This window comes from Cervus canadensis, chromosome 22 (genome assembly GCF_019320065.1).
Source record: "Cervus canadensis isolate Bull #8, Minnesota chromosome 22, ASM1932006v1, whole genome shotgun sequence".
NCBI lineage: Eukaryota > Metazoa > Chordata > Mammalia > Artiodactyla > Cervidae > Cervus > Cervus canadensis.
In genome coordinates, this window is record NC_057407.1 from 3,710,781 (window position 1) to 3,733,017 (window position 22,237).

At 50.2% G+C, this 22,237-nt stretch overlaps 1 protein-coding gene across 1 annotated transcript in view; it reads left to right on the forward strand.

Annotated features, from left to right (window-relative positions):
- SYN2 (synapsin II) overlaps positions 1 to 22,237 on the forward strand; it is a 149,972-nt gene that overhangs the window by 118,633 nt on the left and 9,102 nt on the right. Inside the window, exons 6-10 of the mRNA XM_043442369.1 lie at positions 1,784 to 1,846; positions 2,274 to 2,416; positions 8,549 to 8,623; positions 9,084 to 9,186; positions 10,488 to 10,637. Of these exons, the coding sequence (XP_043298304.1) occupies positions 1,784 to 1,846; positions 2,274 to 2,416; positions 8,549 to 8,623; positions 9,084 to 9,186; positions 10,488 to 10,637 (534 nt within the window). The remainder of the gene's footprint in view (positions 1 to 1,783; positions 1,847 to 2,273; positions 2,417 to 8,548; positions 8,624 to 9,083; positions 9,187 to 10,487; positions 10,638 to 22,237) is intronic.

Sequence of the window (22,237 nt, forward strand, 5' to 3'; positions counted from 1 at the left end):
CGAGCGTGCGGAGAGGCTCAAACAGAAAGAGAGGCACAGCAGAGTCAGAGAGAGGCAGACAGAATTACAACAGGCAAGAGAGACGGCGGCAGAGAAGGCCGGACCTCTTGCTGAGCGGCACACTGGGAATGAGACAAGCTCCTCAGGGCTTCTTTCAGCTGCAGGAAGTGTTTTCAATGCTCTATTTATGAGGCTCCAAAGCAACAGCAAACAGTAATGGAACAGGACAGGGAAAGTTGGGGGGGTGTGTGTGTGTGTGTCTTGGCTCTGTCGGCTGGGGGGTGGGGAGAGACAGCGGAGAAAGCAGCCGCTGCCTCAGAAACCCTTTCCCGTTCCCCTTGCTCATGCAGTGCTCTTTGAGGGGCTCAGAGCGTGGGGTAAGCCCATCACTCGGGGCAAACCTGGGCCCTCAAAGCCCTTTCTCTGCTATTGGCCACCCTTATTTCCTGTCTCAGGGCCTTGAGAGAGCGTCTTGTTATAGAGGGTGGTGCAGCTTTGAAAACAAGTGAGGCACTCGGGGCGTGGGGAGCCCTGTGTGCTGTTTGACAGCATAGTGAGTAGAGAGAGACCCGCAGGGTGGTTGTAGGATGTTTCCACACAGTCTTCCACCAGACAGTAGGAGGCTGGGTGCAGATTCTGTCCCTCAGGAGCTTCACAGCCTTGCCTCTCTGGGCCTCACTTACTTCTCCATAAAGTACGGTGAACTGAACTTGAAGCTCCTTGACCCAGCCTCAGCTGGCCTCAGCCAGGAGTGCTGAAATCCTCAGGTCAGGCACTCCCAGTATCTGGTCACACTCAGGATTGCCATGGGAATCTGACTTTTCATCAGAGTCAATAGTATATCCTCTGAAAGACAACTTTTCGTCTTGATGTGGTCATGATGTTTGAAAAGAACGCAGCTGAGAGAGAACTGAGCCTGACTAAGAAAGGATGAGGTTTGGCATCCAAGTTGGTTCTTCATGCAGACCCAGCCAGGATAAAGTCTGATGTGTGATTGGACAGGATCTTGAAAGCGTCCCGTTCGGCCTCTTCGCTTGGCAGATGTGAAGGCTGAGGCCCAAGGAGGCAAACGGACTTGCGGAGAGACTGGGATGCGGGTCTCCTGACATCTGGTCCCCTCTACCATGTTACTTCTCCCATGGCCACTTTGTAACAGCTTGAAATCCTGCCTTTAGCGGGTGGCTTTTCTTCTTTTAAGTCTTTGTGGTTCCTCTAGTTAAAATATGACTGTCTCAAGGCAGTGGTGAAGGACAGAGAAGTCTGGCGTGCCACCCCCATGGGGTCGCAGAGTCAGACACGAGTGAGTGACTGAACAACAAGGTCGCATTTACCCCCTTAAGCATCTCTCTTGAATGGTAAACATGCTGAGTTATTATGTTAGCTATCTTCCAACCCAAACTAGGCAGAAATCTGCCTTTGCATTCTGAGCTGTGTTCGGTGGTGAGTTTGAGGTGTTGGTGAGCAAGGAAGAGAGTGTGAGAGGGGAGAAAAGCCAGGTTCAGTGCAGGAAAGCTGGACCCATGAAGGTTGAAGCAATGAGTCTTAAAGATGCAGAGAGTACCAAACAGGAGAACAGGCTCCTTGTAGTTCTGCCACTAATATGCTGTGACCTTAGGCCAGTCACTGTCACTCTGTTTTTAAATTTTTTAATTTCTGATGCAAATAGGTTGCACTGGTTCTTTAAAGAGCGCTTCCAAGGGTGTTTCAAAAAAAAATATTTGTAGGATTCCCCAGAGAGACAGATACACTCTGACCAATTCATTCCTTTCTCCTCTGCTTTCAGCTGACTCTGCCCACATTCCCTGTGGTGGTGAAGATCGGCCACGCTCACTCGGGCATGGGCAAGGTAAGGCCAGGGCCGCTGTGCTCTGGGGGTGAGGCCACAACAGGAGCTTTTCCAGAAGCCCGGTTGTGGACTGTTCTGCCTCAGTTGCTGATGTATTCTCGCTGGGGCGAAGATGATATGGCCCCTCTGAAACCATGAGTGTTACCCAGGCCTCTTGCAGCAAGCAGAGTGCAGGCCACCAGACTGTCCCTGTGCTCTTTGCAGCAGATGTGGCTCCCGAGCCCTGGGAAGGGAAGCTCAAGAGTGGGGACCTCCTAGGGAGATGTGGCACCCAGGTTTGCCTCTGGATGTGAGCATCGTGATGAGCCTGGGGGCCCAGGGCTCTTGTGACTCTCAGTGTGTGTGTGTGTGTGTGTGTGTGTGTGTGTGCGTGTGCATGGGCCGCGTGCATCTCCCTTTCTCCCTCTCTGCCTTTCTCCACCATTAGGTCAAAGTGGAAAACCACTACGACTTCCAGGACATTGCCAGCGTGGTGGCCCTCACCCAGACCTACGCCACTGCAGAGCCTTTCATTGATGCCAAGTATGACATCCGGGTCCAGAAGATAGGCACCAACTACAAGGCTTACATGTGAGTGGGGTGGGGCCCCCCAGATGCCCGTCCTTGTCTCCTCAGCTCAGGGACAATGCTCAGCCTCCAGGCAGCAGCCAACTCTCAGTTTTGCCTCCCCTGGCCCCACGAGGCAGAGAACACAGGGAGGGCTCCATTCACATAAGGGAGTCTGGGCCTGGCTTGCTTTCAAGGCAGAGGAGGGGTTCCCGAACTAAGATGAGACAGAAACAGAATATTTACTTTCATTAGCCTCTAAATGAAACCCGACGCTCTCCTCAGTTGTGAGCAGACTGGAGTAGCCGCAGTAGTAGACAGATGTGTGGTTTGTCACCAGCGGTGACCACAGAGGTTTTTGTATCACATATGCTTGTGACAGATATCTCTAAATACCAATTAATTTTATCACTACTTATACTCATGATAGTTAGACTTGCTGCTACATTCGTATCTGTAAATACATTTGTTATTTACAAAAAAAGACATATTTTTACACTAATCAGAGATTTATTGTTTTTGATAACTTTTTTGATAATTATTTTAAATAATTGAGTTCTTTTGTTGTCCTGTGTATTTTATTTCACACCTATACATCTTCAGTATTTCATACATCGAAAGGAATCTGTAGGCTTCATGAGGCTGCCAGAGCACAGAAAAAGCTAAGAAACTGTAAATATGTAGCCGTGTAGACACTACAGAACGTGAAAAGCATAGTGGTTATGAGAATAGGTGTCTGTTCCATGTAACAGGGTCCTTTTGCCAAAATGAGAAGGGAAAGGCTTCCTGCAATAGAATTGAGAAAAAGAAAAGATTTCAAGACTACCTGATCCTCTGAAATATATATCCAAACACAAATGGCTTACAAGTCCAATTTTAGAAATAGTAACTTCACATTTTCCTTGATAGCTCAGTTGGTAAAGAACCCACCCTGCAATGCAGGAGACCCCAGTTCGATTCCTGGGTTGGGAAGATCCCATGGAGAAGGGATAGGCTACCCACTCCAGTATTCTTGGGCGTTCCCTATGGCTCAGTTGGTAAAAAACCCGCCCTGCAATGCAGGAGACCTGGGTTCAATCCCTGGTTTGGGAACATCCCCTGGAGAAGGGAAAGGCTACCCACTGCAATATTCTGGCCTGGAGAATTCCTTGGACTGTATAGACCATGGGGGTCACAAAGAGCCGGACACAACTGAGCGACTTTCACTTTCACTTCAACTTCACACTTTAAAAAAATTTTAAGGTAGTATTTTTCTTCACAAAGAAAGAACATCACAATCTATGAATGTGACCTTTGCCACTCTGGACTTGAGCTCACATCAGGGTAGAGCAGCTTCCCTCCCGCTCACCCACCTGTTTTCATTTTTTCCCCTTCTTTCTTTTTAGGGTTTGTACTCCCTGTCCCTCGAGTGAGTTAGGAGCCCCGTCCCTGTGCGCCCTCTGTAACACCTCGCACACCTCTAGCTGAGCACTCTTCACACATGGGCGTTTGTACTGCGCTCCTCTGAGCTCTCTGGGTGGTAATGACAGAGTAATTGCTGCAACCCTGCTTCCTTGTGCAGCAGCAGACTTGTAGGAGGCGCCCAATAAGTGTGCAGAGAGGAGCCCTGTGGGGAACTGAGGCACAGAATCCTTTTTACCTTTATTGACCAGATTCCTACTTTCTAAGTTTATCATTTTTTATTTAAAGCTATCCTGCTTCAGGAAGGAATTTAGGGTTGCTTTAAAATTACACACAATGTAGGACTTCCCTGATGGTCTAGTGCTTAGGACTCTGCACTCTCACTGCTGAGGGTCCAGGTTCCGTCCCTGGTCAGAGAACTAAGATCCCAAGTGCTGTGCACAGCCAAACAAATAAATAAATAAAATCAAGGCGTATGCACAATATAAGACAGGAAGATGCAGGTTCAATCCCTGGATCAGGAAGATCCCCTGGAGGAAGAAATGGCAACCCATTCCAGTATTCTTGCCTGGGAAATCCCATGGACAGAGGAGCCTGATGGGGTACAGTCCATGGGGTCGCAAAGAGTCGGACACGGCTTAGCGCAATTTAAAAGACCATTATAAAAACTAGCTAAAAGTAGTAGGAAAATCCATGATTTTGGCACTGATGAAAGCAGATTTTCTATCCTTTAATTTTAAAATCCCATAAATAAAAAAGCATCGACGATACTGGAGCAAGAGTGTCTTGATCCTTAAAAGGAGGCACCCCATTTTTAAAGATTGGGGTTTCTGAAAACAACTTAAATGGAGCATAGGAAAAGAGACTCCCCAACAATTGATGAGGGGTAAGCGACCAGAGCAGCTTTAGAAAATATTCGCTTAACTTTTTTACTTGTGAGGGACTGTTGGTTGTTTGGGTGAATGTTTAGGTTCTCGCAGCTCCTCTTCCCCAAACTTTTGGCCATCTTCTTGCTCTCAGGAGAAGGAACTGACGCGACAGTAGCCAAGGTAAGGTTTGAGATTCTTCCCGTCTCCCCAAGCCCTCACCTGGAGACCAGGGGACGGCGAGGGTTGGTGGGAAGAGTGCACCGCCCCCGCTGCTGTCTGTCAGTCAGCAATAAGGGGGGTCCCTCTGTGGAGGTCGGATGGCCTGTGAGTCCCGAGTGGCCATTGAGCTGTCCCTGAATGGCTTCTCAGGTTCCCCTCTGCTCCCATGTGCCCCAGGTGGCCATCATGGATCTGTGCCTGGCATCCCATTGTTAGAGAAAGGTGTGAAGTATAAGGGGCTTTGCTATTACTCACTCAGAAGTTTCTGACACCCTATTATGTACCATGGCCTTGTGCTGCGGACAAGGAAGTGAGGGACTTGGCCCAGCCTGGTCACAGGAGCACACCTATGAACCACCAGTGCTAGGAAGCAGCATTATTTTTACTCTGATCTGTCTTTGTGTTTCTGTTCACATAGAGCAAGCCACTCAACTGTGAGTTGTTCATCTTTTCTGAACTAGGCAGTGGGGTGTAGGGGAAAGCGAAACCCAATGAGGGAACCAAGAGTCCTGGGCTTGTTGTTAAGTCACTAAGTTGCATTCGACTCTGCGACTCCAGGAACTGCTGCACACCAGGCTTCCCTGTCCTTCACTATCTCCTGGAATTTGCTCAGACTTATGTCCATTGAGTTGTTGATGCCATCCAAGCATCTCATCCTCTGCTGCCCATTTCTCCTCTTGCCCTCAATCTTTCCCAGTGTCAGGGTCTTTTCCAGTGAGTTACCCCTGTGCATCAGGTGGTCAAAGGATTGGAGCTTCAGTTTCAGCACCAGTCCTTCCAGTGAATATTCAGGGTTGATTTCTTTTAGGATTGGCTGATTTGATCTCCTTGCAGTCCAAGGGACTCTCAAGAGCCTTCTCCAGCACCACAGTTGGAAAGCACCAATTCTTTGGCACTCAGCCTTCTTTATGGTCCAACTCTCACATCCATACATGACTCAATCCATACATACATGCCTTGATGTACAGACCTTTGTCAGCAAAGTAATGTCTCTGCTTTTTTGATATGCTGTCTAGGTTTGTCATAGCTTTTCTTCCAAGGAGAAAGCATCTTTTAATTTCATGGCTGCAGTCACCATCCACAGTGATTTTGGAGCCCAAGAGAAGAAAATCTGTCACTGTTTCCACTTTTCCCCATCTATTTGCCATGAAGTGATGGAGCTGGATGCCATGACCTTAGTTTTTCCAATGTTGAATTTTAAGCCAGCTTTTTCACTCTCTTCTTTCATCCTCATCAAGAGGCTCTTTAGTTCCTCTTCATTTTCTGCCATTAGAGTGGTATCATCAGCATATCTGAGGTGGTTGATATTTCTCCCGGTAATCTTGATTCCAGCTTGTGATTCATCCAGCCCGGCATTTCACATGATATACTCTGCATAAAAATTAAATAAACAGGGTGACATACAGCCTTGACGTACTCCTTTCTCAATTTGGAACCAGTCTGTTGTTCCATGTCCAATTTTAGCTGTTGCTTCTTGACCTGCATACGGGTTTCTCAGAAGACAGATAAGGTGGTCTGATATTCCTGTCTCTTTAAGAATTTCCCACAGTTTGTTGTGATCCACACAGTCAAAGGCTTTATCGTAGCCAATAATGTAGAAGTAGATGTTTTTCTGGAATTCCCTTGCTTTTTCTATGATGCAGCAGATGTTGGCAATTTGGTCTCTGGTTCCTCTGCCTTTTCTAAATCCATCTTGTACATCTGAAAGTTCATGTTCTGCTGAAGCCTAGCTTGAAGGATTTTGTACATTACCTTGCTAGCATGTGAACCTAGTTTGACTAGATATAAAATCTTGGACGAGTCAGTGAACCTTTCTGAGTCTCAATCTCCTCGTCTGTAAAGCGGGGGCAAAAATTGCAGCCTACTCACACCAGAGAATTTTCAGTGAGGCTCTGGTGAGGGATTTGGGATGGAGCAGCCTTGGAAGGGAATCGGCACTGTACAGATGTGAGGCGTTGTCACTGCCATAGGGTCGGCTCTCTGGGCTGGCGCAGGGCTCTGAAGAACCTGCCATGTGTCTTGGTTTCCCAGCATCTGGTATTGGATCTCCAGGGAGGATACTCCTGAGAACTGCTGAGCAGAGAATCACATCATCAGTCTCCAGTGATAGTGAGTGACAAGGCCAGCATGTGGTAGCAAGTGACTGTGGTAGCAAGTGGGTGAGCGTGGCTTTTCTGTCCCTGGGCCATCCCCTTCCTCTTGACTGTGTCTCAGTGAAGACTAATTTACAGTTTACTTAAAACCTGTATCATTTGGTCCTCATGACAACCCTGTGTTTACAGAAGGATAAGGAAGGCTCAGAGAGGTGAGGTGATTCACCCAAGGTCACCCAGCCAGTCAAGAGCAAATCCAGAACCAGAAACCAGGTCAATTGCCTCCTCCTTAGTCCAAGACTAATTGACTCTATCTAACTTGTGGTCACAGATGGAGGATGCAGAGGGCACAAAAGAGAAGGCTTGGGGACTTGACTCCATGAGCTCCATGTGAGGGATGAGGCAACTTAAGCCTGAAGAGGTCAACCAGCTTGTCCAGAGCCACAGTGCTGATACTGTAGGCCCTCAGTGTTAACTGTTGAAAGAATAAGTGAGCTAGTAAGGAAGCCATGGGAAGATATTCACTGGAGTCTTGAGGGTATTTCCAGGACCAATAGAATTCAGCTTGTGCATACCAAGTCAGCCCAGATAGATGCCAAGTGGGTAGGCTGATGGGAATACTAGACACAATATTTTTTTTTTCTGTACTAATCTGTATTTTTTTTTTTATTAGTTGGAGGCTAATTGCTTTACAATATTGTAGTGGTTTTTGCCATACATTGACATGAATCAGCCATGGATTTACATGTGTTCCCCATCCCGATCCCCCTTCCCACCTCCCTCCCCATCCCATCCCTCTGGGTCTTCCCAGTGCACCAGCCCTGAGCACTTGTCTCATGCATCCAACCTGGGCTGGCGATCTGTTTCACACTTGATAATATACATGTTTCAATGCTATTCTCTCAGATCATCCCACCCTCGCCTTCTCCCACAGAGTCCAAAAGTCTGTTCTATACATCTGTGTCTCACTAGACACAATTTGTTGTTATTGTCTAGTTGCTCAGTTGTGTCTGACTCTTTGCAACCCCATGGCTTCCCTATCCTTCACTATCTCCTGGAGTTTGCTCAAACTTGTCCACTGAGTCACTGATGCCATCCAACCGTCTCATCCTCTGCCACCCTCTTGTCCTCCTGCCCTCAATCTTTCCGAGCACCAAGGTCTTTTCCAATGAGTCAACTGTTCTCATCAGGTGGCCAAAGTACAAGACACAATATATATCTTCAAGTGGTTAATAGATTTGTGAACAGAAGACTTAGCTCAGATAACTAAAGTAAAAAGTAGACACAGGATTTGAAGAGAGGTGGAGGCAAAATCCTCTAGGAATTGTAAGGAGAGCAAGCGCTCATCAGGTTGAAAAGATCAGGGAAGACTCCAGGGCGTCAGGGCAACCTAGGCTGGATTCTTGTAGAAAGGAGGAGAGCATTGTGGGTTGGGGGTTTGGCAGCAGAAGCCAGGCTCTCGGCTCAGCAGACAGGCCCCCAGGCTCTTGGTGGGAGAGGCAGGTGGGGACAGTGACCATGAACCGTCAGCGCAGTGCAGTTCACTGACCCATCTTGGCGGGGCCTTGTTGCAGGAGGACGTCGATCTCAGGGAACTGGAAGACAAACACTGGCTCCGCAATGCTGGAGCAGATCGCCATGTCAGACCGGTGAGCGAGGGGAGGGGGGCAACTCCCCTGTCTGGTGAGGGCGGCTTCTGGAGAAGAGGAGGTGTAAGAAACAAGTCCTGCCCGAAGGGAGCCTCTAATCTGGCCAGACAGATGGAACACAAAGGCCCAAATCCCAGTTAAGAAGATCAGGCAGGACTGGAGATATGATGGAGAATGGTGGAGATAAAGACTGGACTTGCCATAGACGCTCCAGGGCAGGAGGAGTTACTGTGGGCTGAACAGCTGAGGGAGGCTGCCTAGAGTAGGTGAGACCTGCTCTAAGCTTGGGAAGGCAGAGAGGGTCTAGAGAGCAAAGCAAGAGGGCAGTGTGCTTGATTGATGGGAGGAGGGCTGGGGGGTGCACCCATGAGAGGTAGAGGCAGCCAAGATAGCATGACCACAAGCAGGCTAGGTGGGAGCTAGTACCCCAGCCTCAGGACACTCCCCCACCCCACTCCAGGTACAAGCTGTGGGTGGACACCTGCTCTGAGATGTTCGGTGGCCTGGACATCTGTGCCGTCAAAGCTGTGCATGGCAAAGATGGGAAAGACTATATTTTTGAGGTAAGTCTGATCCAAAGAGTATCTCAGGAAGAGACGAGCCCCAGGGCTGGAGGCCAAGCTCTTGGCTTGAGAGCTGCATGGGAGCGCGGACTGCAGTTAGCTTAGAGTCTCCTGAGCCGTGGGAAGGTTCCCAGGTGACACAGCTGGGGAGTGTGCAGAGCCAAACAGCCGCCAGTGCAGCTGTGGTTTCTAACCAGCGGGGCTGACCCACACCACCGGTGAGAGATGCCAGACCCGGGCTCCGGGGTCCTAGCCGGCCACTCCTCCGGGAAGCCTTCAGTCATTTTGCCGTTCTTAGGCTCCGGAAGCTGGCCTTGGGAATCACTGGGTCCAGTCTGCTCTGCCAGTGTGAGAGTGGAGGCCTGATGCCACAAGCAAAGCCACACAGTGAGTTGGTGTCTCAGCTTGGCTAGAGCTCAGGTCTCCTGGACGCAGGAGATTCTTCTTAGCCCTTCTCTGAACCCTGGAGACACTTGACTCCGTCTGGGCCTCTGGCACAACCTTGCTGACCCTTTCCCCACGTTAAAGGGAGAGTCAGCAGCTGTAGGTGTCCTTCACACACATTCCCGTCCAGTCTTCCCGGGAGCAGGAAAGGCTCCTTGCCAGGTGTCGGTGGTATTTGCAGAGGATTCATGTCTGGAGCCCAAAGTGGGCTTCAGAATCTACTCCGTGGCCTGCTCGGCATGTAACTTCTAGATAGTCATACCACCCTCCTCTTGGTGGGCCTTGGTTTTCTTATCCCTGAATGAGAGAGTTGAACTGTGAAGTCTGTGATCCTGGGCAGGCAGACACTTCCTATAGGAGGAAAACATTGATCTGGACCTTGAGGTACAGGAGGCATTGGCTCGGTGGTGAAAGTGAAGGCATCCCAGGTCATGAGCAAAGGCAGGAAGCCAGTCGTTTAATGGGCAGAGTCTCAGTGGGGACAGAGGTTGTGTGGGAGAAGAGTCACAGAGGAGAGAACGGCCTTCTCCTCACCGGAGTTAAGGGCGTGGCCTTGCGTGTCCCTGCTCCCCTGCCTGCCAGCCTCAGAGCCCGGGGCTGGACTACCTGCCTGCCCCCTCCCTCTGCCCACCACCCTCAGTCGCCAGACTGAAGTCCCGCTGAGCCCTGACCCACATGCAGTCTGGGGAGGCCCAAGGCCCAGGCTGCAGGAGAAGGGAATGGAGGCATGCCAACTGAAGACACAAGCACCCACTTCACCCCAGCCTACCTCTGCTGGCCTAAGTCCTGCTCGTTCTGAAAGATGGTCCCAGGCCGTGGGCGTCTCCTTTCCTAACCGGGTTCCCTTCCCCCACCAGGTCATGGACTGTAGTATGCCGCTGATTGGGGAGCACCAGGCGGAGGACAGACAGCTCATCACTGAGCTGGTAGTCAGCAAGATGAACCAGCTGCTGTCGAGGACCCCTGTCCTCTCTCCTCAGAGACCCTTGACCACCCAGCAGCCACAGGTAAGCAGGAAGGAGACACAAGGGCAGCCACAGACCCTTGCCTAGCCCACTGCGGCAGACAGAGGAGCAGAAGTCAGATACCCACAGGCCTGGGTGGACTCTCTGGAGTCTTTTCCTTCTCCCTCTCTTTCCCTTCCCTCCCCTCTGAGATTATCTTCCATCACCCCTTATAGAAACCTCCTCATTAGCAATCTGCAGGATCAGCTGTATAACTGTCCGGAGATGGAGTATCACATCCCTCCCCTCTGAACTTGAGGACTCCAGGGAACTAGACCCTGTTCCCCCTGGGACTTGTAACCTGGGAGGTCTCTGAGGAAGGGCTGGGTCAGGTCTCTCATTAGCTGTTCAGTGCCTGAGGGGTCTGTCACGTTTGTAGAGAAAGAAGGGTGTTTCTGAGACACCTGCTGGTCTGGAGAGGGGGAGAGTCTGGTCCCTCATTCTGGGAGAGAGAGAGTGACAGGTAGAACTCAGATGAGAACTCTGCTTTCCTCCCTAGGGGAGATGAGGCAGCTTCCTAGTTGCCTGTGGTGTGTGACTCAGGTCAGTCACATCCACAATGACAGTACTCCAGCCACAGGTCTAGTGGAAGATCCACACTGAAGCTTTTGTGGACCCTCAGGCCCTGTGGCTCGAGAATGGGCCAAAGAAAGGCAGGGACCCTGGGCCTGAGGGCCTTTAGTCCATCTAGGATGTAGCTCATTTTTCAAAAATATTGCTAAACTCTTCCCTCCACTGTGTAATAGAGTTGTAACAACTTGAAACAGTGAATCCAAGAGCTGAGTCCTAGTCTAGCTCCAAATGGCTGTGTGACTTTGGGGGGAAGTTACCCTTTCTAGGGTTCAGGTTTTATTACTTGTAAATGAAAATCTCTCAGCGATCTTGCTTTCAAGATCCTACTTCAGACATTTAAGGAGGTGGAATCGAACTCAGAATGTGGGCTTTGATGCAAGAACTCTCCAAGTTTGATAGTTTACTGGCTTTGTGACCTTGAACAAGGACTGTATCTCTGACTCAGGAGAGATCTGAACAATAGCACCTGTATTCTAGGGTTGTTACAAGGATCAAATGAAGTAAAGAACATAAACTATGGCATAGCATATCATAAATGCTCAATAAAGGCTACCTGTGTTACTATATAAGTAAGCAGCCTCTGGGTGTAGGTTTCCTCCAGTCTTTGGCTTTGAGATCGTCTCTCCCTTTTCTAAAGACCAGTGCTTTGCTGGGATTATGCTGTAATCTGGAACCAAGTAATTGGATTCTTGAAATCATATGGTAAGAAAGAGGAAAAAGAGGGGTAAAAAAGTATAAACTTGTCTGGGTGATTTAGTATAGAAGCAAATTACCCCCACATTTATCTTCTCATCATTTGAACATCACAGAATCATAGCATAGAAACAAGTTTACAGTCATAACAATGGAGCTGAACCCATTGCATTTTAGTCAGTGTTTCATACGCTGGTCAAGAAGACCAGAAATATGATGTATAAGAAGTGTTTCTGTAGAAAATGGCTAAAATAAAACCACATGGCAAGCGGTAAATCAGTACCCTCTCTCAATCTGTCTCCTCCGCCCTTTCTCCACCCCCATTAATACAAGATGATATCTAAATACCTTTTGAACTTTAAAGATCTCTTCGAGTAGAATTCTCCTTCCATCTTGACTGATGCTGGATAGATGAGAGAGCTTATGGGCTAACTTATGTCTGTGCTATCTTTGTGCCCAAGTTGAGAGTAGCCCATGAGGCGGGATGTTGCCACAGATTAACTCTTGTGTGTGTTACACACCTTCTGTAGGGCTTCGCTGGTGGCTCAGATGGTAAAGAATCTGCCTGCAGTGGAGGAGATCAGGGTTCAGTCGCTGGGCCAGGAAGATCCCATGGAGAAGGGAGGGTAGCATACCTTAGTTGCTTCTTAGAGCTACAAGCCCATTATTTAAATATTGTGCTTAACTAGAGGTGATAGATTTTCCTGGTTGAAATAATATCAGGCCTGCAGTAGATATTATGATTTAGTAAATCTGATGGCATCAAGGTGTCTTCTGGTCCTAGCTGTCTCAGTGGTGGGATTGGCAGATGGTTGCTCATTCCTGCTCTATAGGAAGAGTGACAAGAGTCCCCTTTCCCCCACTCCCCTGAGAAATAGAGAGAATCTGGTAGCTGCTTAAAGAATTTATGACACAGTAAGACAGCCAGTGTTGCCCAGGCAAGATAAACAAAAACGGGCTGCTCTGGGACCCTGTGAGGGTCCCTTCAGGACTTTTATAAACATGTGCTCACTCTCTTGGCTCCTACAGGAAAATCATTCTGACTGGACTGAAGGCTGTGCCGAGGGTCAGGAGACCTGAGTTCAGTCTGTCCTTGCCACTGACTCATGAGGTCGCCTTGGGTAGACTTCCTTTTCTTTCTCCGCCTCAGCATCTCTGTGTGTAAAAGGAAGGGTTGAACCAAGAAATTCACGAAGATCTTTTCTAGCACCAAACTTAATTATTTGAAAATTATAAAATTTCAGTAACAAAGAAAGACTTTCCCCCTAAAAAAGTGTTTTCACCCAATGAAAGCATTAATTCTTCTTTCATGTGATTCCCTTGCTTTGTGAACATTAAATACTTCAACTTAAATATTTTAAAAAGAAAGCCCTCAGAGTCAAGGCAGGAAACCTGGTAAGGAGTGAGCTTCCCTAAACACAGGAGGCCTATAAAAATTCCTTGCAGCAAAGCCCTTGTGGCTTCAGGGTAAGTTTTTCCCCGCTGAGCTTCACAGTTGAAGTTACAACAGGATACTGCAGAAAGCACAGTGTGCTGGGAGTCAAGACACTCAGGGGCCAGCCCCCCTGTGCCGGGATGTTACATGACTGTGGGTGAGTCCCTTCCTACCTCTGGACCTGCTTCCTCACCTGTAAAATGGAACTGGGAGAGACGATCTTTAGATCCCTTTCTTTAGATTCCCTTTCTGAGGTCACAAGAAACCTGAGGTCAGCCCAACTGCGAAATCTGAAGGCAAGTCCTCCACAGACTACCCTTACTCCTGCCACGAGCAGAAAGTTCAGACACTTCCCCAGAGCACCCTCAGGTTCGAGGATTCTCTGGAAGTACTCACAGAACTTCCTGAAAGCCGCTGTACTCCCAGGTGCATTATGGGAAAGGATATAGATCCAAAAATAAAGGCCCAAGAAGGCTGCACAGGGCAGAGTTTAGGAGCGTTCCAAACCCAGAGCTGCTTTTGTCCTTAGGATGTGTTAGTCTCTGGCCTCTGTCACTAATCCGGCACGGGGAGTGTTGCCAACCAGGGAAGCTCACCTGAATTCCAGTGTCCAGGGGTTTTGTTTGGGGTTTCATTTCATAAGCTTGCTGGATTGATTGATCATCTCCTTGAACTCTGGGGTCTCCAACTTTCCCCTCCCTGGAGGTCAGTCTAATACCACAGGGCCTGAGGGTTCCACCCTGAGTTACCTCATTATCATGCACCATCAGGGGTGGTCTGAGGGGGCCCCCACCTTGAATAACAAAGACACTCCTGTCACTCAGGAAATTCCAAAGAGTGCAGAGGCTACTTCCCAACGCAGGGAGGGGGATTGTGAATAAGGGCCAGATCTTTCTTTGGGCAAGGCCAAATTCTTTACTGCATACATAATTAAATTAATTTAGCAAATGTCTCTCAAATACTTTCAAGCCTTATTTGTCCGTGTTTTCTCTGACCAGCATAGGCCTAGCCCAAACTATGTGCTTAAAATTAATTAATAGACTTGGGGTGACAGGGATAAATGCAACATCTTCGTACCATCCTAGCTCATGCCCACCACGCCCTTACCACACTGGTACAGGCCTTTGTGTTAGCTGTGTCCTCTCTCTGACAAATTCTTTCTGTATTTTTGTGTGACTGGCTGCTTTGTGATCATATAACTGATTCTTCCTCAACTGCTGTGTCTCAGGTCTGGCAGAGGCATCCTGGCTACACTAAAGGAGCGGTGTAGGTGTGATCTGCCCAGTACAGTCAGTCTGTACAAAAACCAAATCTGTCTGCTTTTTTATTATCACTACGTGGTAGCCATTCTATATAAATGACAGTGATAAACCACTCCCACTTACTTCTCCCTTGATCTGCCAGTGCAATACATATTTGTTAGACAAATTCCCGGTTATAATAAGTGTCTTTAACAGCCCTAGCAGCGCACTGGACTTGGGGTGGAGATCTGAATGAATTTGGTTGAGTCCAAATGGAAGAGATGCAAATCAAAGCGAGTTTACCTGGGCCTCAGCCAGGGCTTTGAATGGCAATCTGAGCCCATGGATGCTGCCACTAACTCTGGTCTGCTCCTCACCATCAGGCTCCCCAGTCCTGGCCTCATTCTTCTGTGGCTCTAGCAGCTCAGGCTGTGGGAGACTCTGGCCTGTGTCACAAGCCCCAGATGCTGCTTCTTGCCCGTATTCTAGGTCAAGACCAGGACAGACTTCAGTTCAGTTCAGTTGCTCGGTCGTGTCTGCCTCTTCTGACCCCATGGACTGCAGCACACCAGGCTTCCCTGTCCATCACCAACTCCCGGAGCTTGCTCAAATTCATCTCCATCAAGTCAGTGATGCCATCCAACCATTTCATCCTCTGTCATCCTCTTATGACTAGCCGTTGCCAACCTTTCTGTCTCTCTCCCTCTCTCTCCTTGCCTACAGCTCCCTCATTAGAGCTTTGGTTTGTTTCTGTGACTCTAAAAGACAGCCTGAAGGAGGTTAGGAGTGGGGGAGGTGAGCAGAGGGCCTCCCTTACCTTGTCAGCCAGCCGCCTCAGTGGAGTAATTGTAAGAAGCAGGGAGCAAAGTCATGGGGCTGGGCCCAGGCCAGCTGCCAGGCCCAGTTCAGAGGAATAGGGACAGGGGTGTGAGAGGCACGAAGTCGCTGAGAGCAGGAGTGAGTGGCAAACCCTTATCATCTTGGCCTCGCCCTGGCTGGCCTGCCAGCTTCAGGGCTGCCCTGAGAGACCCTCCACTTGGAGTGCCGTTCTCAAGGTGGCAGTGACACCTGGTGGCCAGTGCCGGCCAAAACCTCCAGGCTACGTGCCTGCAGAGCCTCCCCCTCAGGCCTGCTCTCCTCTCCCCTTCTCACTCCCGGCCCTGGGTCCTGTCGCCTGGGATCTGAGCTGGGCCTCATCACATCCTGGGTCCCTGGAGGGCGTCTGCTCCTCCAGGAGCAGGAGCAGGTCTCCTCCGGGGAGACCCCAGGAACCACAGGGGCAGAACTGCAGGTGGAATGGAGCATTCGGGTCACGCCCGCAGAGGAGGTGTCCTGGGCTCTTATTCGTGTGTCTAGTTGTTGTCATTTCCTATCACACGGCTCTGCTTTTTATTCCCCAATAAAATCTTCCAGAGCCAAAGGGCTGAATTGCTCATGAAGGGTTTTCAGAAACCCACCCCTGGTCTTTCTATCTGGCTGTGAGTTAGACCCCTGAGGGTCTAAGATGCTAAGATTCAGCCTTTGGAAACATGAACGCACATAATGTGTCCAGGAAGAACATGAGGCTCTTCCTCATTCTTGAGCTGATCACAGCACACCTCCAATGTCGCTTCCCATCCGAGAGTCACAGCGTAACAAGGCAGGTGCTCAGAGGAGAGAGACCCAGAGGTTGGGGCATTTGGCAGATCCGTTCTATGAGCAGAAGTTAAAAGGGCTGCCGTGGAGCAGCCGAAGTCTCAAGGAGCCTGTGATTCCATATCTTCAGCTCTCTGACAGCTGTCATGGGGTGGATCCGGTGCCAAAGGCAAGCTTATTGGAAGACATGAGTAAAGTCTCTGATGCTGAGAGGGGAAATGGCTGCTTGGGGAAGCGGTACGTGGCTGCCACGTCACTGCTGATGTCCAAGCCACTCCTCAGGCACATGGTGAAAGGCTGGGCTGGAGGCTAGGGCTGTTGGAACAGGCAGCTCTTAACAATCTCCTTGCAGGTCTGAGATACTGTGATTCAGGCCATGCGCTAGCCAGAGACCTGGAAAAGCAGTGATGAGTGTCCCAAATTGAAGGACTGGGGCCTGATAACCTCTGGCCTTGGGCTTCTGGCGGGGCATTATGCAAGTCCTTTTTCACTGATTCTCTGGCCCAGAGAGATACTCAGAAACGTTTCCAGCTAGGTTTTTCCAGCTGCAAAGGGCTCTGAAGTCTCTCGAGTACAAGGAGACCCGAGATTCAGAAGGGGTCCGAGATTGGAATCTAAAGGGCCAGGCAGTTAGGGAGGAGATGCAATTCAGACCCCAAACACAGGCCTCAGAGGGCTTCACTCAGCTCAGAAAAAGTAAATTTCAGGCAAAGAAAGGCCTTCCTGCTTCCCACAGTTGGACCGCTTTAGGGAATTTTTTCCCCAGTGAGTGTAAGCTGAAAATGTGAGTTTTGAGGCAGGTTCATATAAAGTCACTAGTGATCAGATCCCTTAACAGACTATTCAGGGAAACTGACTATTTTGGGGCTGTCTTAACTTGTAAGGGACATCTTTAATCACTTGTCGCTGACATTCTGACCTCGGGTGACCCAGCCCTCGGGGCCCCCTTAGGTCTCATGGACCACCCCACGGGACCTTTCTGGTGTCCATAGGAAATCACTGATCATGGGAGAGCTGCAGTCCAGGACATGCCCCTGCCCTCAGAGCAGCAGCTCCCCTCACTCGAGGAGGAGGAGCAGGTCCCCGGGTGCCTTTTGTAACCTCTCAGCAGAGGGAAGGTGGGCTCTCGGGACAGCAGGAGTGATCCTAGAAAGGTCCCAAGGTGCCTGGAAACATGCTGTCCCCTTTGCTCTGGCTGAACCTACAACCTCCCGGCCACATTCCTTCCCGCTGCCTCATTCCCCCTGGGGTCCTGGACCGGGGGAGCAGGGCCTGGGGAGCCGATCAGAATAGCTCGGTGATGTGTCCAGCGAGGAGCTTGGCCTGGCCTCTTTCCTGGGGCCAGACCCTGAGACCCTTTCCCAATTTCCTGTCTCAGATATGCTGAGCAAGCACAGACTTTCCTCCGTGGTGGGGGCAGCTGGACTCTGGCCAGCGGCCCTCAAGAGTTGAGTCACTCAGTGTCTTTCCTTCCTCAGCTCTCCAGCCTGCTGGGACCTCCGAGGGGAGCTCCTCTCTCACAGCTTGTCTGCTGAAGCCGCAGGCTGGCACATGAAGGGTGCCTTTGGCACAACCCCACAAATCCTCCTCCTTGGACTTGGTTTCTCTCCCAGACGAGTGATTTCCTTTCCAGTCAGCTCAGGAGCTAACATTTACTGTTTTTGAAATGACTTTACTGCATCTTCAGGGACCTTGCTGGAACACGTCAGTGATACACAGAGGGTAGCCCAGCCCCGAGTCCACACCCTACCCTGCCCACCCGGAGCTACTGTGCACTGCTTAATGCAGCTGACAGAAAACCGCCTGGCAGTGTCTTCTCCACTGATGCGTGAAATCCTACCATTAAAGCTTCACTCCTCTGGACTGATAATTTATTAGTATTCAAATAATAGTAATGATGCTCAGATCATTACTTTACCTGGCACTTTGCGGTTTACAAAGCACAGCCATTATTCTGAGCCTCATCGCCTTTCCGTGAGATGCTTTGAGCTGGTGTTTCTGTCTCTGTTTTACATAACAGCAGAGAGAGTGCAAACGATCTGTCCAAGGTCACATAGCTTTTGGGCAGGAGAGCTGGGTCTTCTGGCCCCCAGTTCCACAGACGCTCTGCAGTGCCCTGCACTGTGCCCTTTGGATGCGCCCCCAGAGCTCAGGGACGGTGGGAAGGGAGGGAGCTGGCCCTGGGGACCCTTGCCCTCCTCCTCCTCAGCCCCACGCGGAGCCTCCCAACCTGGAAGCGCCTCCACACTTCATCAGCTCTCTCTTGCTGTCCCCTCCCTGGCTTCCCTGGTCACCAGCACTGCCTGCAGGACACCCCTGCTCAAACCCTGTAGCCTTGGCTTCTTGCTGGGCTCGAGACTCTACAGCTAAGAAAGGCTTGGCTCATACCTCAAGAAAGCGCACAAAGGACCTAATTGGAGGCCCAGAGTCTGTAGAAGTCGCTGCCAGCCTGTGACTACAGAACCCCACCTCCACCCTCCCACCGTCCCCCAACCCCACTCCTCGGACAAGAATTTGTCCAGGCCCTTTTGAACACTGCTGCCAGGAGGCTCACTCCTGCCCACGCCAGCCCTTGACCTTGATCAAATTCATGTCTGAGTGACTTTGAGCTTCTACCTGGTCCTCGGGGTGTCCCCAGTTACCGTATTTACTCCTTTAGACTTGGCTCATTTGGGAAACTGAGACCCAAGAGATTAAGTAACTTGCCCAAAGTCACATGAGGGGAGATGTCATTTCACACTTCTCACCATCCTGTCTGCCCCACGTACCCATTTTATTGCGCTGGTGTCCACCTTTAAAAGAGGCACACAGACCTGGTGATCACTGCTCTGTCATGAGGCCTATCCGTCCAAAGAGCAGTGCACCGGGGACCTCCCCTTGGGACACTGATGCGCCTCCAGCCGCAGCGTTGCCCGCTGACACCCTCTGAGCTGCTTGTCTTTCCGTAAGCCCAGGCTTGTTTGGGGCTTTTCCTTGTGCTGCTGCGAGGCCATCTGTCCTCCTCCTTTGTGCGCAGCTGGGCACGAGCAGTGGACCTCGCATTCTTACCTGTTTGAGTCAACCCAGTTTCCTGAGGGAAACGCTGCTGCTCAGTCTGGCCCCGGGTTCCTGCTGTGGGCTGGCCACGGGCCAGGCTTTGGCAGTGACGCCAGAGTGGCCAGACTTCTGTGGAATTCGGCATCCCAGGCGGCTCTTGGTGACTGGAGACAGATTCCATGGTAGCCAAACCCCACAGGGAGCAGGCCCTCAGCCCCAGCAGACAGAAGGCTTGTGGGTGGGGCCAGAGAGTCTCAGCCTGGCAAGGGCCGGTCCTGGGGGACTCTCCTTCCCCCTCCCGTCACCCCTGGGAAGTCTTCAGTCCACAAGCTCTAGGGGGCGGGGGCCAGAGAAGCTCCCCAGGCGCCAGACAAGGGTGGCCCAGGCACATTCCCAGGCTCCAGCGTGAAGGACAGCTCCTGGGAGTTCTTCCTCTGCAGCCTTTGGAAGGGAACTTGTGGGCTCAGGTCACCGTTGAGGGTCTCAGTCATATAATTCTGAGGCTACAGAGAGGAGAGTCAGGGCCAGGCTTCGTGGTGAAACCCTAACCCCTGGCAGCTCGTGCTGTGAGTTTTACCATCAGAGCTTAATCTAATCTGTGGGAGTTTTTGTTTTTCCTGGAATCATATGTTCTCAGAGTTGGAAGGTGAAGCATAGTGTTCATCTAACCTGTCTCGTATTTCATAGAGGTGTACTCCCTACTGTATCTCTGTCAGGTAATTCTCTAGCCTCTGCATGAACACACCCACCCTCCCAAGATGCCCCTTCCACTGTTTTTGCGATAGGAAGTCCTCCCTGCCACTGACAGTCTGCCTTTCAGAGCTTTTGCCCGTGGGCCCTGGTTCTGCCCTTGTGCCATGTGGACTTCCATAACCTGCTCTGAAAATAGCACTTCTCTGGGAGGAGAGCGTCTTAAGTTGCTCCGCGCAGAGTCTGAGGTGTCTCACGGGCAGCTGTCAGGGGAACAAGCTGAGGCCCTGGGGGAGGGGACCAGCAAGAGCCAGTCTAGTGGCTCCACAAACTGCATGAGTTTCTCTGTCTTTCACCTGAGTATCCATCTCAGGCTGGGAAAGATTGAAGGCAGGAGAAGAAGGGAATGACAGAGGACAAGATGGTTGGATGGCATCACCAACTCAATGGACATGAGTTTGAGCAAACTCCGGGAGATGGTGAAGGACAGGGAAGCCTGGCGTGCTGCAGTCCAGGGGTCGCAAAGAGTCGGACACAACTGAGTGACTGAAGAACAACACTCCATCTCAGGCAGTGAGACCGTGACACCAGGGGCATGTCAGGGAGCTCAGAGGAGACTGTACCTTCACAGCTGAGTCGAGTTCCCCGAAGCCCAGGAACAGGAGCACGCCGAAGGGGGTATTCCATGGTGAGAGTGAGACCTGAGAGATGACAGAGCTTCAGAAGGAAGGACCCATTGGTATCACTATTACCATCATCCATAGTGTCTTATATAGGACCTGCCAGGGACAGGTACTTGTCGATATCTCAATAGATTGATGTATAGGTAGTAGATAGATAGGTGGATAATATCCCTTTATATCATGGGGACCATTTGAAGAAAGATAGGTGCAGAGGGGGAAAATAATTTGCCCAAGGTCACAAAGCTAGGAAGTGGGAGATTTAGATTTAAACCCATCTTCCTAACCCCAAGCCCAAATTCCACTCTGCTGCCCAGTCTTAAAGACTTACTGTCGGAGACCCAATGGAGTGTGTGTGTGTGTGTGTGTGTGTGTGTTGGGCGGTAGGGTTGATAGGCCACTCGGCTAAAAAAGCAGCCCTGGCGTCCTGTATGCCCATTACCACACACCATCCTATGGTCTCCTCTTCCAGTTGGCAGCCAGGCCAGGGGCAGGAAGAGCTCACGATGGGAAAGAACTCTGGGGCCTGAAGTGTCACTAACTTGACTGGATTACGCGGTCTTGATGGAGACCATTTCTGCTTCTGTGAGATGGTTTTGAATTTCCCTTATGCACCAAGCGGGCAGGCCCAGGTAGGAGGCCTCATGTTCTAATTCTCTAACCTGAGCATTTTCAGAGCTGTTCATCCGGGTTGGTCCCAGATATGGGGTGGTTTGACATCTATGGTTTAACGACGTCTTTCTCTTGAAAGACTCACACCCTACTTCATTTTGGACTTTACTGTTGCCGCAGGCTGTTTATCTAATAAGCAGTCAGTAAGGACCTCTTACGTGCTCTGTCCTGTGCCTGGTGACATTGGTAGAATGATGGCAGTCTTCATTTCCAAAATAGTCCCAATCTTAACTATTTTACCTTATAAATAAATAGTTACCACATCAGGCCATATATCCCAGTTTTTCTTTGGAAAAAATGGGCACTGTAATTGTTACGAATTCATGAGAAGGTGAAGACTCACCGTCCTTGCTGTCAAGGATCTGGCGATAGAAACATCATCCCAGCCTTCAAGATGATAACAAGACAGTCTATTAAGTGCTGTTATAGGATTTCAGAGAGGAGACCACAATCAAAAGGGGCAGTCAGAAGAGAGATGTCACAAATGAGGTATAATTTGACTCAGACCTTCAGGATGTGTGGGATTGGATTGGTTGAAAAGGAGAGAAGGTATTTCTGGAGGGTACTTATCATAAAAGCTAGAGTGGCCTAGACTAGAGAACAAGCAGTGAAGGGTCAGGCTGGAAGGAGCAGGCACGTTTAGAACATGAGGGACAGAGGCTCAAGGGGCCTGTCCAGCCATGCTGAAGCAAGTTTCTGGTGTCATCCTGAAGAATGCAGACGTCATCCTGTGGGCGACGGGAAGAGGAGGTTAGACTGCCCGGGCTCGCGTGCCAGCTGCCTCTGTATTACCTGACTTAGCTGGGCCTCAGCTTCCTTATCTAAAAATCGGGGATGTTGATACCTCAGAGAGCTGCTGTGAGGCTTAAGGGAAATACTGCATAAAATTGTCCATCGTGTTGCCTGGCACGTGTATAGTGTTAGCTGTAAATTATTTAGAGCAGTGAA